General features: G+C 34.1%; 1 protein-coding gene across 1 annotated transcript; it reads left to right on the forward strand.

Annotated features, from left to right (window-relative positions):
• Positions 1–12,036: 12,036 nt before the first annotated feature.
• Positions 12,037–15,149, forward strand: LOC126702797 (uncharacterized). The gene is made up of 3 exons (XM_050401654.1): positions 12,037–12,205; positions 14,132–14,599; positions 14,721–15,149. The coding sequence occupies exons 2-3, from the start codon at positions 14,150–14,152 to the stop codon at positions 14,880–14,882; spliced, it is 612 nt and encodes a 203-aa protein (XP_050257611.1). The 5' UTR covers positions 12,037–12,205; positions 14,132–14,149; the 3' UTR covers positions 14,883–15,149.
• The last annotated feature ends 1,736 nt before the right edge of the window (positions 15,150–16,885 follow it).

Below are 16,885 nucleotides of genomic sequence, written 5' to 3' on the forward strand. Positions count from 1 at the left end.
AGTTTTGAAGTGGAGATCATAAGAACAATCCCTTTGTGTCGCACAAACCAGCCTGATGTACTTACATGGCCCTATAATCCTAATGGTGAATATTCTGTGAAATCCGGGTATCAACTGTTGCACCAGGAATTCCAGAATGCACAACCTGGACAATCTGATACGTCAAGGTTAAGTCCTCTGTGGCAAGCCATTTGGAAGCTACCTGTGCCAAGTAAAGTGAGGACACTGGTCTGGCGGGCAACTAAGAATTCCTTGCCTTCTAAGGACAATTTGGTTCGGCGGAAGACCATCCAAGATGCTGGGTGTGAAGCATGTGGAGAGCACATTGAAGACGTGAAACATGCTCTATACAGTTGCCCGAAGCTTGAGGAATTGTGGAAGAAAACGCCGCTATGGTATCATGATGAGTTGCGAAGAACCGTGTCTTTTGTAGATCTTATCGGGACAGTATTTGCAGAAAATAGAGAACCAACGCTGTTTGCCATGGTGCTCTGGGCTATATGGAACCGAAGAAACAGCCTTAGGTTGGGTAAAAAAGCAGATAGTTTGGACCAATTATTGCAGCGAGCCCGGGCAAGGGTGAGTGAATTTTCACAACACAACACGGTAAGGAGAGCGACAGGGGGTAATCAAACAGCAAGATGGCAACCTCCAGGTCCTGGTCAGTACAAGGTGAACGTGGATGGAGCTCTTTTTGCTACTGAAAATACAGCCGGTTTGGGTGTGGTTATCAGGGACGAGCAAGGGCAGGTAATGGTTTCTCTTTCGGAGCGCATTCCGCTGCCCTCAACTGTGATAGAAGTGGAAGTGTTGGCTGCTCGACGAGGCATGGAGTTAGCAGTGGAAATGGGTTTCAGAAACATAGTGCTGGAAAGTGATTCTCAGATCCTTATAAAAGCACTAAGGGAAGATTCCTACTCTTTAGCAAGTTTTGGGCACTTAGTGAAGGATATTCAGGTCATAGCCTCTTATTTGTCATCGACTAATTTTCATCATGTTAGGAGGCAATGTAATGGTCTAGCTCATTCTTTAGCAAGGCGAGCTAAGAACCTATCTCAATCTAACGTCTGGATGGAAGATGTACCACCAGATATATCATCTGTTTTACAGGCTGATCTTTTTGGCCTTCTTTAATACAAAGCATCGTTTATTGATTCTCAAAAAAAAAAAAAAAGAAAGAAACTATCATGTTTCAAAACTTTATATTAGATGGTTAATGGGAAAGGATCATACATAGCCCACTTAAATTTTTATTTTACTTTTTAAAAAATGTAACTAAAGTCTAAAGTGATGTTTGGTCAATTTAGAGATAAGAGAAAAATTAAGGTAATGGGTAGTAATCTCATGTTTAGTCATGTCATTATTAAAATATGTGTAATTAGTTTATTTAACAAACACATATAAGCTTATAAATGAGTCTATGCTTGACTTGTTTTGTATCAAGCCTTATAACTCACGAGGTTGTTTATGAACAATTTTTTTTGCTTGGGCTCGACTTGTTTATTAAACAAGGCTAAAACTAATAATTAGGCTTGACTTATTTATAACCAAACAAAAATAAACAAGCTTTATATCGAGTCAAACTCGAGTTATTTATGAACGATTTAGTTCATTTATAGCCCTAACAGTCTTTGTCAAACTAGCGCATACTTTAGCCTTTAGTAAGAAAATTCATGTGGAAACCAAACCTCTGTAATGGACCTAGTAAACCGGATGCCTTATGTCAACCAAATGCTTATGAGGGTATGGAATTTCATAAATTCAAGGATATCAACTCCCTAAGTTGGCTACTACTGTTAAAATTATGGAAAAACTTAATCTGTTTGAAGATAAATTTAATTATTTAACCATAATTTTAATAATCTCCCTCACATGTGGGCCTAGACATCCCCTTAATAAGGGAAGCTCAATATGTGAGATTTTTAACATTTTAACTTGGTATCAGGAGATCCCGAGATTGTCTTTATTCTACATCTCATTTAAAATATTAAAAATTTCATGTGTTGGGCCCCACACTTATTAAGAGGAAGTAAGTCCTCACATAGAGGAATTTTTTATTTTTTATGATTAAGTGATTAAATTCACTATTTCCTAATAGCTTAAACTTTTAAAACAATCTGTAAATTATTAGTTAAATATATAGTGGTGCAGAAGATATACTAATGGAAAAAAAAAGACCAAATCTCCTTGTGTTTGATAGAGTATTATACTATTATGAGCAATAGAGGGATACCATCACTTAATAAGGTGGAGGATTCTTAGTTGGAAATGGTCAAGGAATACATATTTGGCAAAACCCCTTGTATTCCGTGGGTTGAAGGTCTAAAATTGACGCCAAGGTAGCTCGTTCAAATGTGATATGATTGTGGCTAACTTGGTAGTTCTATCTTAGCATATGTATGTGGAATTGTTTTCCTTTATATATGTCAAACTATAGTATAAAATTACCAATTGATATTCAGTTATTGTCTCCTTTCTCTTCAACAAAGCTCCGGCTCTCTATGTTCCAAGACTTGTGACTTCATCTTCTCTTCAAACGTAGCATAATCAGCTCCGGCTCTCTATATTCCAGAACCTAAATGGCATCGCCATCAACCCAAGTTGATTATGCTGCGTTTGAAAAGAAAGTGAAGCGAATGGTTTATCTTGATAACCTATCACCACATATCACTGATCCCAGTGGCGACGCCACGTACAGGTCAGGGTATTCTCAGGAACACCTTGACCTGAACAAAATTTAAAAAATATTATATTTAAGCTGTATTAGGAACACCCTCAATCACAAAATTAGGAACACCCTCAAATTAAAAAAAAAAAAAAAAAAATTATCTGTTCAACTTTCAAGCAAAAAAAAAAAAAAAATTGAACTAAAATTTGAAAAAAGAAAAAAAAAAATTGTAACAAAGCCAAGCCCATGGCGAGCCCAACAAAGCAAACCCACCCACAGATTCTCAAAAAAAAAAAAAAAAAAAAAAAAAAAAAAAAAAAAAGACCAACACAGAGAATCAGAAATCAAACCCACCGTACCCACAGTCACGTCGCTAGTAGAGAAAGCAGAGAAAACCAAACCCCAATACACTGATACAGTCTATACAGAGCAAAAGCAAAACAAACCAAAACCAAACCAAACCCAATATAGAGCCTCTGTACCAAAACCAAACCAAACCAAAAAAACCCCAATACTCGCTCATCGTCACCGCTCGCTTGCTCACCCCTCATTGCAGATCATAGACAGTAGATCGCAGATCACTCTGCTCAGCTCCGGTGCTCGATGCTCGCAGATCCCTCCCTGAGCTCCCTCAAGGTATTTCTAATTTCTCTCTCTTTTTCTCTCTGACTCAATCTCTCAATCTCTCTCTCTTTATCTCACTGAAAGTCTGAAATGAAAACTAAAATAATGAATGTCTCTCTCTCTTTAGTTTTTATTCTTTAAGACTAAATTAACTCAGTAACTCTCTCTCCCTCTCTCTCTGATTGGCTGGCCGAATGAATGGGACTGTATTTATATTTTGCTTTTTCTTGTTTTTTGTCTTTTTGAATTTGGCTTTAGTGTTTATCTTATCCGTTGGTGTTGGTCAGTGTGTGTTCACTGTGTTGGTGAGATATTAATTATCTTTTAGTTTTATTGTGATTTGTGAATCTGTGATTGTGAAATTTTCTAATTGGCAGGCTATTGTGATTAGGGCATCAGGCATGAGGCTTGTGCTTTTCCATTGAGTGGGGTGGGCGTAGATGGGCTGATGGGCACATGGGGCTGGGAGCACAATAATTAAAGCAGTGTAATGTGCTGCACATTACATTGCTTTAATTATTGTGCTGCACATGAGATGTGTAATGTTAAGCTCTTTTAGTGTAATGTGTACAAGGGGCTAAACAATATAACAAATTAAAGCAGTATAATTAATTACAAACAAATTAAAGTAATATAATTTATTGTTACGCTAAACAACAATAATTAAAACTGTATAATTAACCAATACATTATAAAAGAAAAATAAATTAAATTATGTTAGGTTAAATAATAATTAATAATTTTATAATTAATGAAATAACAATATAACAAATTATAGTTTATAAAAGACAAACAAATTAATGAAACAACTAAACAACAATAATTAATAATTTTATTAATATTTCAAATGAACTTATAGTTTATTGTTTATTCTTTTGCTAGAATTATGGACAAATATTTGATAAGAAAACCACGTACCCAAAATTCATCTCCTATGTAAGATTCATCTCCTATGCAAGATTCATCTTCATCTTCTAAGTGAATTCGTGTTAACTTTAACTTAGAAAATCTTCCTTCAGATCCTAAGCTATGACAAAAGATATCATTTTATCATCCTAATAATCATGATGAAATAAGAAGACATTATTTAACAAAAGGCCCTTGTCAACCTGTTCTTCATGATTTCCCTATATCATATTTTTCTGAAAATCCTCGTCGATTTAGATCTGAATGATATGTGGGTAGAAAGTGGTTGGAATATAGTATAGACAAAGATGCGGCATTTTGTTTTTATTGCTACCCATTTGGGCGGCAAGATGTTGGTAAGCAAGGAAGAGGTGAGACTTTTGTAACGAAGGGATTCAAACTTTGGAATCAGCTTGCGAAGTTAGATTCCCATGTTGGAGGAGTTAATAGTGTTCATAACCAAGCTGTCAAGAAGAGTGAAGATCTATTGAAGGAAAAGCAACACATTCAAATATTTTGGTTAAGCAATCAAATAAAGATAAACATGATTATCGGGTTCAATTAAATGCAATTGTTGATTGCATAAGATTCCTTTTATGCTGAGGATTAGCTTTTCGTGGTCACGATGAATCTCAAGGTTCAAGTGATAAAGGAAATTTTCTTGACCTTGTACAATTTTTGGGAGATCATAATGAATCTATCAATGAAGTGTTGCAAACAGCTCCGAAAAATTGCAAGCTTACCCACTCGGATATTCAAAAAGACATTGTGAATGCAATTGCACATGAAACATCCAAAGCCATCATCAAGGATCTTAACAATGGGTTCTTTTCAATATTAGTTGATGAGTCACGTGATATCTCAATGAAAGAACAAATGTCCCTCGTTCTTCGTTATGTGAACAAAAAAGGAATTATTATAAAGCGATTCTTTGGAATTGTACATGTTGCAAGTACCACCGCTTTGTCACTCAAATGTGCTATTGAATGTTTACTTTGTGAACATAATTTGAGTTTGTCAAACCTACGTGGGCAAGATTATGACAGGGCTAGTAATATATAAGGTGATATCAATGGTCTCAAAACTTTAATTTTGAAAGAGAATAAATTAGCATTTTATGTCCATTGTTTTGCTCATCAACTTCAATTGACACTTGTTGCCGTTGCTAAAAATCACATTAGCATTGCTGAATTTTTTTAATGTAGTTAGTAATTTAGTAACTGTTGTTGGAGGCTCTTGTAAGAGACGAGATGCTCTTCGAGATTCACAATTTGCCAAAATTAAAGAAGATTTAGAGAATGGTGTACGTAGAAGTGGGCAAGGTTTGAATCAAGAGACAAATCTTAAACGTCCTGGTGATACATGTTGGGGATCATATTATGGGACTATTCTCAACTTAATTTTGATGTTCTCTACTGTTGTTGATGTACTTGAGATTATTGAAGAAGATGGCCTCTCCGACCAAAAAGTTGAAGCTCGATCTATTATGAGGTCAATTATATCTTTTGAATTTGTCTTTGCTCTACACTTGATGAAAAATATTTTAGAGATCACAAATAAGTTGTCAATAGCATTGCAAAAAAAAAAAATTAGGATATAGTAAATGCTATGGATCTTGTTAAAGTGTCTAAGCAACGATTGCAAGTGATGAGAGAAGATGAATGAAAATCTTTATTGATTGAAGTATCTTCATTTTGTACTACGCATGATATTTCTATCTTGAACATGGATGAAACATGTGTAGTTAGTGGGAGGTCGTGATGCAACACTCAACAAAAGACAAATTTACATCATTATCGTGTTGAGCTATTCTAAATAGTCATAGATATGCAACTTCAAGAGCTTAACAACCGTTTTTCTAAGGCGAATACCGATTTGCTACTTTGTATGGCTTGCTTGAATCCAAGTAATTCATTTGTGGCTTTCGATAAGGAAAAGTTAATATGTCTAGTTAAGTTCTATCCCTCTGATTTTCTTGGAACGAATATTTTGGCACTTGACTCTCAACTACAGAATTACATTTTTTATATGCGCAGCAACGACTTCTTTTTAGAGCTTCAAGGAGTTAGTGAACTTGCTGAAAAGTTAGTGAGCACAAGAAAGCATGAGACTTATCCCTTAGTCTATTTGCTTGTGAAGTTAACTTTGACCCTCCCAATTGCTACTGCAATAGTAGAAAGAAGTTTTTCAGCAATGAAATATATAAAGAATGAACTGCGCAATCAAATGGGAGATCAGTGGATGAATGATTGCTTGATTGTGTATATTGAAAAAGATGTAGCTTGTAGCATCGATAATGAAACTATCATGCAACGATTTCAAAATATAAAAACTCGTAGAAGATAATTGTAAATTTTATGTATTTGCGTGTTTTTTGATTGTTGTTGTTATCAATATATAATTTTTTATTATTATTAAATTGTGTAATTTATGCTTGTTAAGGAATACCCTGACAAAATTTCCTAGAGTTGCCACTGACTGATCCTGTGGTGAGATCTGCTTTCAATCAGTTTGGGAATGTGAAGAGTGTTCATTTTATTCCAAACTACATCGAACCAAGGAACATCCCGCAATGCGCATTGGTGGAGATGGAGGACTTAATGCAAGCTGAAGCTGTTGTATCCATGACCTCCAACCATTATATTATGATGTTTGGGATGCCAAGGCTGGTGAGGGCTCATCCTGCAGAAGAGAATATGTTTGTTGATCGCTCGAAAATGCCTGGTAGAACAATACAGTGCCAATGGTTGGATGAAAATGATCCTGATTTTAAGGTTGCATAGAAAATTAAGGACCTTACCAAGTTAAATGCTGCTCAATCTGCATTCTTACTAAAGGTAATTTTTGTTGATTTGATATTATTTATTGCATTTTGATTTATTACATGATTTTTTGGAGCGGATATTGAATTTATAATGCAGCATAGGTACGTAGAAGCAAAATTTGTAACACAAAATAACTACTACAAGAACTCGAGGCTAGTAGGTAAAGAAAATAGAGAAAACCTCTCAAAATAACTTTTGCTTTCTAGAGAATAAGATTCTAATTTAACTAGGAAAATGATCACAACTTGACTAGAAAAGGGAAACAACATAAAGTGTTAAAAATAATTTTCCCCAAAATAAGCATAAGACTAGGGATCTGTTTAGATATCGCTTATTTTACTGAAGCTGAAAACTTATTACTGAAAGTACTATAGATAAAGGTAAAAGTTAGTTGAAATAGTACAGCGTGGTCCATGAATAGTACCAAAAAGTGTAGTGAGGCCTATGAATAGTAGCAAAAATAAGCTGAATGGTAAAATAATTTTAATTTTTCATTGATATCTAAACACACACTAGTTCTTTAATTTTTAACTTATTAGATGAATTTCTTGTTGTAGCAACAACTGCAAGAAGAGAGACTTGCAAAGCATCAGCAGGATATTCTTAACGCAAATTACAAGAAGCATGAAGTGATAGACAACATCATGGTTGATGGAACTGCTCATCCCTTAGTGGATCGATATAACCTACATTATGATTGAAAGCTCCATTTGTGAACGCATCTAAGCAATCTAGGTCAGCAATTTAGGGACGAACCTAGGCTTTCAGCTAGAGGGGAGCCGAAGATAAGGGAAAAAAATAAAATAAAAATTCAAATACACATCCATATAGTATTAAGAAACTTTCAACCAAGGCAAATACACAAAAATCATTGTTTCTTAATATATTAAGATGCAATCATCTACCAACAAAAACAAAAGACACAAAACACTATTATTTCTTAATACATAGAACACTATTGTTTTTTTACATTTGTTTTTTTTAAGATTTACATGGACGAGGTTGAGGATTCATGATTTTGGAGGGGGCCCAAGCTACAAAGTAAGGGGGCCCAAGTCTAAATTTTTTTAATTTTTTACTAAAAATTAAACTACTAAATTTTTTTTTTGGGCCCGGGGGGGGGGGGGGGGCAAGCCCCCACCTAGGTCCGTCCCTAGGACTCAGCATTGTGTATTTGTGTTACAAAAAGAACTACTATTTACGTTCCTTAACTTTAGTTCATATCACTAGAACCAAGGTCAGGATAGTAGAGTAAAATTCTAATCCCTAACTTTTGAAAGACACATTGCACATGCTTAGAGCATTTGCAATGGGTTAGGGATATGCCAAATGTAACCAAAATTTAGCATTCAGGCTCAATTTGTCTCAACAGCCGAAAGGCTAAACATGGAAAAATATAATTTTTTTTTTTTTTGGCATAGTGCTACAGTACCATCGTAAATGTATGATGGTATTGTAGCACTATGCCAAAACAAAATAATAATATTTTAATCAGCGATGAAGCTCTCTCATCCCCTCTCTCTCTCGCCATTGCTATAGTGGTCTGATAGTTGTGAAAATGACTGTTGGAAAGAAATAATAAAGAAAGATTAAAAAATAATATTTTAATAAAATGGTAAAATAATAGAGTTTTGGAATGTTGGGTGTATTGTAAAATGGTATGGTATAATTGATAAAGTAGTTTTTTGGGATAATAAAATAGGATAGGATGACATTTTCCATTGTGAATGCTCTTACTAGACCAATCCCTCTTTTACTTTCTTATGCATGTATTCTAATGCTTTTCTCATGGTTTTGGAAGCAATGTTGTATTTCTATCTTTTTCTCTTAAGTCATATGATAAAAAAATCTATGTCTTAAAATCGAACAGTTAAAAAAAATCCTAGAAAATTAAGAAAGAGTTCAAGTTTTGAGTTGGACCTGGGGTCATTTATTAGTTATTAAAATGTAAATAAATAGATTGGGTTATATATATATATATATATATATGTAAGGACCAGATTTGAGTCCTGAGCCCAAACGATGGATGGACCTAGGCCCAAAAAGCCTGAAACAATAAATTTGTAGAGAGTGGATTGGAAACTGGGCTAAAATGAGTTAGATCACGTATAAAATGGGCTCAGTAGACAAGAACAGAGACACAAATTGAATTAAATTAGAGAAAATCGCCCTCGGCATAGTTTGAGGAGATTAGTTCTTATATATTCCTTACGAGTTTGGTTACAGAGTTGGTTCTTAATTGCTACAATGTTTCCCTTGTTATTTTCAGATCCCCTATCCATAAAGGATCTCTTACATTATATAGTTCCCTTTGGACGATCTTGATCCTACACTTGTTGATCATTTGAGCCACTACTTGAGTGCTTGTCCTATCAGACACCTTCTCTGGTCTTCGATGAGATGTGGTAGCCAAGGCAGCACTGTTCAGGGGTTTTCTCCATATAAATGTGGCTTGAAAATTAGCTGCAGGGCATTCAATGCGGTGGCAACAGTTTTTCCTTAGATATTTCCTAGCTCCCCTTCTTCTAGTACGTTTATGGTGCACGTCATTCTTAGTGGAATCTCCTGAAAGGTCACTCTGAGTGGTAGAATATACGTTTGATCTGTGCTTCGTTTATCCGAGAAGACAATCCTCCTCGAATCACCTTCCCCATCCTTTCCACTTGCATGTTACTTATGAGACTCTGAACTTAACACCCTTACTATTGTTTATTCATTTTCGGACCAATCAACACCCTCGGCCAAAACCCAAAGCCCAATATACAATTTTGGGCCCTTATCCCTACAATATATATATATATATATATATATATATATAAAGGAAAATCGACTATAAAAATCTAAAAAATTTACATAGTATTTTCACAATTTTAGTAAAGTAAATAGAAAATACACTAAATTTTCTAAAACTTACTGGACCAAAATAATTATAACTTTTAAGGGTCAAAAGTATAATTTAGTTTAGATTGTAATATAACTAAAAAGTGGCACGTGCTATTTAGTAGGTCTAATTGTTATTATTTAGAGACTAATGGAAATTGTCCAAGTCAATCAAATGTTGACGCGTGTCGATGTCTTAATTTGAAAATGACACATGCAGACTAATTTAGCATTACCATCTATTACGTAAATTAAGAAATTTTGACAAATCAAATAATGTCATGTGTCACTTGAAAAACAATGTTTAAAAGTCCTCCAATTAAAACTATGATGTGTCACCAATCAAAACAACAATGTATCATTAAATCTCTTCAAGACTCCTATAAATAAAGGCACCCATCAATCTCAAGGGAGGAGAGCAGAAGTTTTGAAACCCTATCAAAGTGAGCTACAAAGCCTACAAGAACTTCAACGTTTCAAAATGTTACAGGATTCAAGTTCTACAACCCAAAATAATGACTTCAACTAAATCTTTGAATATGAAAGACATTCATTTAAATCACCATTTTCAAATCTCAAAGTTCTACTGAATCAAATTCCAAAAAAAATCCATATACTTCAAGAACTATAATCAATCAAAGATTTGTCAGATTCAAGCCTTACAACTCTATGGAACTTCCACCAAAAAAAAATCTTCAATTATGAAGACCATTCAAAACACTCATGAATAACACAAAAGACACATGAAGAATGAAGAGTCTCTAACAAGCGCACAGATGTAAATTTCATTACAAAGATCTTTCGATTCACTTTCCAATCTAAGTGGAGGACATCTTGGGTTTGAATCAATACTACACTCGAACAATTTTTAATAATAGATTTTTTCTAGGAGATCCAATAAGAGGATTCTTCATTTGTAATAAAATATAAATACAAAGAATTGTATCTGCTTATCTATTAATACAAATTTACATTTGTGGAACATCTTCACTATACGAGGTAACTCGCTCAAATATGATGGTTGCGGTTAACTTGGTGGATATCCATAGTAAAATATTTAATTGTTGTTAGTTTAGATGAATGAAATTGTACCACCACACCTTTAAATTGTTGTACCGCTCCAGACATCAATGATCCATTTGGATTAAGGGAGAGGGAGGGAGAGTAGAGGAGATTTGGTTGGAAATTAGCCTAATATCTAGCCAATTAGGGGTGTTCACGGTATGATGCGGTTTTGGGCCATTTTTAGCACTGCAATTTACGGTGCGGTTTAGCTAAAATCATAATTGCACCACATCTAGTTTTTACAGTCACATGTGCGGTGTGGTGCGGTTTAGAGTTTAGCCAAAACCATAACCGCACCGCACCTCATTTCTACAGTTACATGTGCGGTGCTATGTATAAGATGCGGTTTGAAGTTGGTATATGTTTCAAATATTGGGCATTTCCTACCCATCCCAAAACTAATTTTTTCCCTTTTTTTTGGCCAAGTTTAAATTATTTAGCTAGTTTTTCTTTACTTTGGATTGACTTTTCTAGTTAACACTTGCTAGGGTTATCAAACTTTTTTTTTTTTGGGAAAACTAGGGTTATTAAACTATTAATAATATATTAAAAATAAATAAATATATTAATATATAGAAAGGGTGTGGTGCAGTGCGGTGTAGTCATGCTATTTTGCGGGTGGTTTTAGTGCAATTTTTGCAATTTATGTGGTTTGGTGAACACCTCTACAACCAATTCTATTCTACTCTTTCTTGCTCTCTCTCGTTCCATCTCAATCCAAATAGGCCATAAGTGCTTGGGCTGTGGGAGAATTGTCAGAGTAACATATTAGTAAATTAGTATTTATAACCACATAAAAATTTCAGAGAAATTTTTTTAAAAAACATTGAGAAGGAATAAAAAAATAATTAAAAAAAGCTTACGTGGGCACCTGAGCTAGCTTAAAGAAAGAGTCGAACTATGACCATAAATTATTTTGCAATTTTTTTGCTACAATTCTACGTGGGAAACCAGTTAGTGAGTAACCATTCTTTACCTATGCACCTATCAATTTTTTTAATTTTTATACACCAGTCCCACCATGCTATGTCACAGTACCGCAAGAAATTGTAAAAAAAAATTGTGATTTACCTTTCCTTAATTAAATAATCGACTCCCGTTTTACCGGAAACAAAACTTGGCTTTTTCACTTCTCTCACTTGCCCTCTCCGTCGCTCACTCTCAAATAAACCCACCATCTCCCTCAAACTCGCTCTCGCACTCTGCCTCTCTCTCTCTCGTCTCCATCTCATCACAGGTAATTTCTCTCTTCATCTCTTTTGGGTTTGATTTAGTTTAGGGGTTTGATTTTGATTTGATTTTTCTGTGATTGTGAATGTGAATAAGTGCTGATTTATACTTAGGGTTTGATTTTGATTTTGATTTACGCATGTATATGTATATATATATGTGAGATACTAAGATGTACCATGTGACTATATGCTATATGTTATGCAATATTATAAACAATGTAAGAAGCAGGGGAATAGATAAGCTAGAAGATTTTGAAATCTGAATTTAGCAAGTGTAACAACCATGATATCAATGCTCTCTTCCTGGTAATAAAAAAAAGTACGAGTCATTCTTAATGAAAACGCGGTTTCTTGTAGAGATTGGGCGGAATGAAGTGGAGAACAGAGTAACTGAATTTACAAAGAGTAAATGCTCTTTATATAGAGCTGTACAATAAGCTTAGGCTTTTATATCCCCCAAAAAAAAAAAAAACGTTCTAACAAACTAATAACAAATTCCCTAAAGTTTGGGATTAGTTATACTGAATTATACACGTGATCAAGGTGCATTTTACAGGGAAAAAAATTGTACATATATCATCAAGAAAACTGGAATCGAAAGCTTGCAGAACGAAGAACAGGGAAGAAGATGAGGCTGGCTTGTCCACGCATCTTTATCAACACTGTGTCGTCAGCTTTAGTTAGTAAAACAATCATTAAAATGACGCCATTCAGCTTAAGTGAATGAATACCTATCAAAAAAAATGTCACCGTTTATATTAACTCATACGCAGCTGTTTTGTAGCTGAGCTGGAATATAGCTGATAGAATCTTCTGTTCTTCTATCAGTTTCTTGGTCACGACCGGCTAAGGCTAATTTCCACCAGGATCTCATGAGGCCTTGGGAACCACTAGACCAACCCTTGGGGTTTGAGTAAGAGAAAATTTAGACCCTTGTGGCAAACCCATCCTGATAATATTTGATTGACAAAATCCTTTGATGTTATTTGGAAACTATAAGCATCTGCCTCTTGGATCATATTAGGTCCTGTCAATTAACTTTCTAAGGTAATGTATGATATATATAAATTTAGAACTAGTTAAACTTTGTTGGTTTGAGTGCAGGGTGGTTTTGAGAGCAAATATTTCATTTAGCCCATAGCTTTGTGTTGATTTGGTGGTTGTAATTAGCTTTGTAAAAAACTTCGAAATTTAAGTATTAAAATGAGACAGTGTGAACTACTAAGAGCCTTGTAGCTCAACTGGCACCTCCTGAGGTTTCTAATGGATATATGTAGGGTTCAAATCCCCCACCCCCAACTATTGATGTTTAAAAAATGAGACAATGTGGACTTCTTTAATTGTTATTGAATTTTTTTATATAGGTATCATTTCTGTTCTCATTTCTCATATGTTCTTTGTACGTGAAAATTGGGTTATAATTTGTTCCAAGTTACTTTAAGGTGTGTAGGATTTCCATGTTACTTTAATATATGAGTGTACAATGCACTTTGCATGTTTTCATCTTACTTGCAGTTCACTGTACATCTAGTACACAATATCATCTCAACATCCAGGTATACATTGCCGGAAAATTTCTGCAGTGATGTACTGTGAATACAAATTTGGATCTGGTCCAGCCCCAAAACTCTAATGAATAAAAGCATAAAAGCTAAAACAAAATCTAGCACAAAATATGTAACAATAACATCAAGAATGAGGACAGTAAATTTTGTGGGCCTATGTTTATACCTTTGAATCAATTGCTGCAAAATTATGAAGCTTGATAATAGCAAAGATTGCTTGTTAAATTTTGTTTACTGTGCTTCCTTGACTGTTGGGTTATGCTAATGTGAAATGGTTTATGATGTGCTGATACATTACTTGTCAATATATGTAAATTGAAATTATAATTTGAACAATGTTTAACATTTTAAATTATGTTATTTTAGGATATTTTTTCCTTGTACATGGCATCCTTGTCAGCCCAAGCTGATTATGCTGCATTTGAAGAGAGGAGGAAACGGACAGTCTATCTTGATAACCTCTCACCACAAGTCACTGAACCTGTGGTGAGAAATGCTCTCAATCAATTTGGGAATGTTAAGAGCGTGCAATTTATTCCAAACTACATCGAACCAAGGAACATCCCGCAATGCGCATTGGTGGAGATGGAAAACACAAGGCAAGCTGAAGCTGTTTTGTCTGAGATCAAACAATTTCATTTTATGATATCTGGGATGCCAAGGCCGGTGAGGGCACGTCATGCAGAAGTGGGGATGTTTGGTGATAAACCTAATATGCCTGGTAGAACGATACGGTGCCATTGGTTGGATGAGAGCAATCCTAATTTCAAAATTGCACAGAAAACAAAGGCTCTTATCTGGAAAAATGCTGCTGAATCTGCATTCTTACAGAAGGTAAGTTTTGGTGGTTTTTGATATTATTTATTCCATTTTGTTAAAGTTCTTTATTACATGATTTTTTTGGAGTTGACTGTTTCTTCAATGTTGAACTTATTCAATGAGTTTCTTTTTGTAGCAAATACTGCAAGAAGAAGAGAAACTTGCAAGGCAGCAGGATGAAACTCTGAAAGCAAATTACAAGAAGTTCGAGTTGATAGACAGCATCACTTTGAATGATAAAACTGGTCCTGCAGACAAGTTAGCGAAGCATTATAACCTGAAGATTGCACATGATTGAAGAGGTTCTTTGTAGATTAACATTGCATTGTGATTGAATGCCCCATTTGTGAATACATCAAAGCAGGATGAGCATTGTTTTACAAATTTAGACGTTGCTTAACTCAGTTCATATCACGAGAACCAAGGTTAGAGGACTGTGGTATACAGTTTTAATCCCCAACTTTTGTAAAAAGCATTGCACATGCTAACTAGACGAATTGCTCTTTTACCTTTTGGTTATTATGTTATTCTCTCTCCCTCTCAATTGATCTGAGGGGACTCTGAATGCGTGCATATTCTATTTGCCTATCTCATGGTATTAGAAGCAATGTTTTAAACTGAACCATTAAAAAGAACTGGAAAGGGAAGAAGTATAAGGTTTTGAATCGAATCCCGGTTTGATAGGAGGTAGATTCGTTTTAAGTTTGCACTTATGGTCATATAAATTTACACGTAATAGGTTAAAGGGGATTCTTTTAATTTGGTTTAAAAGAATTTTTTTGTTTTTTTAAATTGTTAATATTATTAAGAAAGTTGAAAACTAAATGGAACAAAACATATATTATTATGATCCACTTCATTTTAGTTCAAAATGGAAATCTTCACTTGGAGAATCATGTAACTAACTGTTAATGAATATTGCAACATGCATGATGTGGTGAACAGTATTTTTTAATGAGAAATGATATGTTCACAATATTTTTACAACATTTTTACAACAGATCTTAAGTAGTTGGTTGTTATTGTTAGGGCAAAAAAGTAATCTTAGTGTTAAGTTTAAATTTAAATCAATAACAACTAACCACTTATGATTTGTTGTGAAAATATTGTAAAAATACTAAGGATGTATCATTTCTATTTTTTAATTTACAAAAATTCTAATACCAGCCACTTCATTATGTACCATTTCATTTTAGATAAAAATGAGGATGATTCAAATCGGTATTTTTCTTTGAGTTTTTTTACATGATATATTTTGTTTTAAAAACTACAAAATTATGAAAAGTTACATCTAAAAAATAGTATAATGAAAATAAACTGGCCCTTTAAAATGAAGCAAACACACAACTGCCGTCTCTTAGGCCCCTGATTCTACCATAGAGGCCAATGATAGACAATAGCCCCCCTCCCCAAACACAATTTATTCTAATATGAATATCTTTTTGTTTAATTGTTTCATCCTTGGGATCAATTATAACTTAATCGAATAAAATTTTAAAAATTTTTATTCGATAACACAACTTCTTTATGTGGGAGCATAAAAAAATAAAAACTCATTTATCTTGTATAAACTACAAAATACCAAAAAAAAAAAATTTTTTGAGATTTAGGTGCGGTTTGGATTCCAGTTTCTTGCGTTTCCGCGTCACGTTTTTCTCTCTTTTTTTTTTATTTTTATTTTTAGCCGTGAATGTTGACTTTTCCCATGAATAGTGCACTGTTCACAGGACCCACAAAGTCTAAATCTTCTACCTCACTTATCCTGCTCCACTTTATACTACACCAATAAAAATTTACCACATGTTCATCTGATTAATTAAATACTACCATTATTGACTTATTAATACTACCATTATTAATTAATGGTAGTATTTAATTTATCAAGTGAATATATGACAAGTTTTTATTGGTGGAGTATAGAGTGGAGCAAGAAAAATGAGACAAAAGATTTGGACTCAGACTCACAAACATCACTTTTCAGTAACTTTTTCATTAAAAATGGGTCTCACGATACTATTCACACATTTAAAAATTATTTTGTTACAGTGTTTTCAGTTTTCAACTTTCAGCTGTATCCAAACAGACCCTTAGTGTCTTATTTATTTTTTAAACTGTGCTTCTGTAACTTCACGCTTATTTCAAAGTTTATGATTATTTTCTTGTCTTCTTTTTGGTTTATTTGTGGCAGTATGGTTGTAGTCGTGGTAGTGACTTTAGTGTGTTGTTTTTATTTGAGAGAGAGATAGGGATAGAGACAGAAAAAAATAGGGGATATTGCCTCACCAGTATATAGCCAATCAA

The sequence above is a fragment of the Quercus robur genome, chromosome 10 (assembly GCF_932294415.1).
Source record: "Quercus robur chromosome 10, dhQueRobu3.1, whole genome shotgun sequence".
NCBI classification, from domain to species: domain Eukaryota; kingdom Viridiplantae; phylum Streptophyta; class Magnoliopsida; order Fagales; family Fagaceae; genus Quercus; species Quercus robur.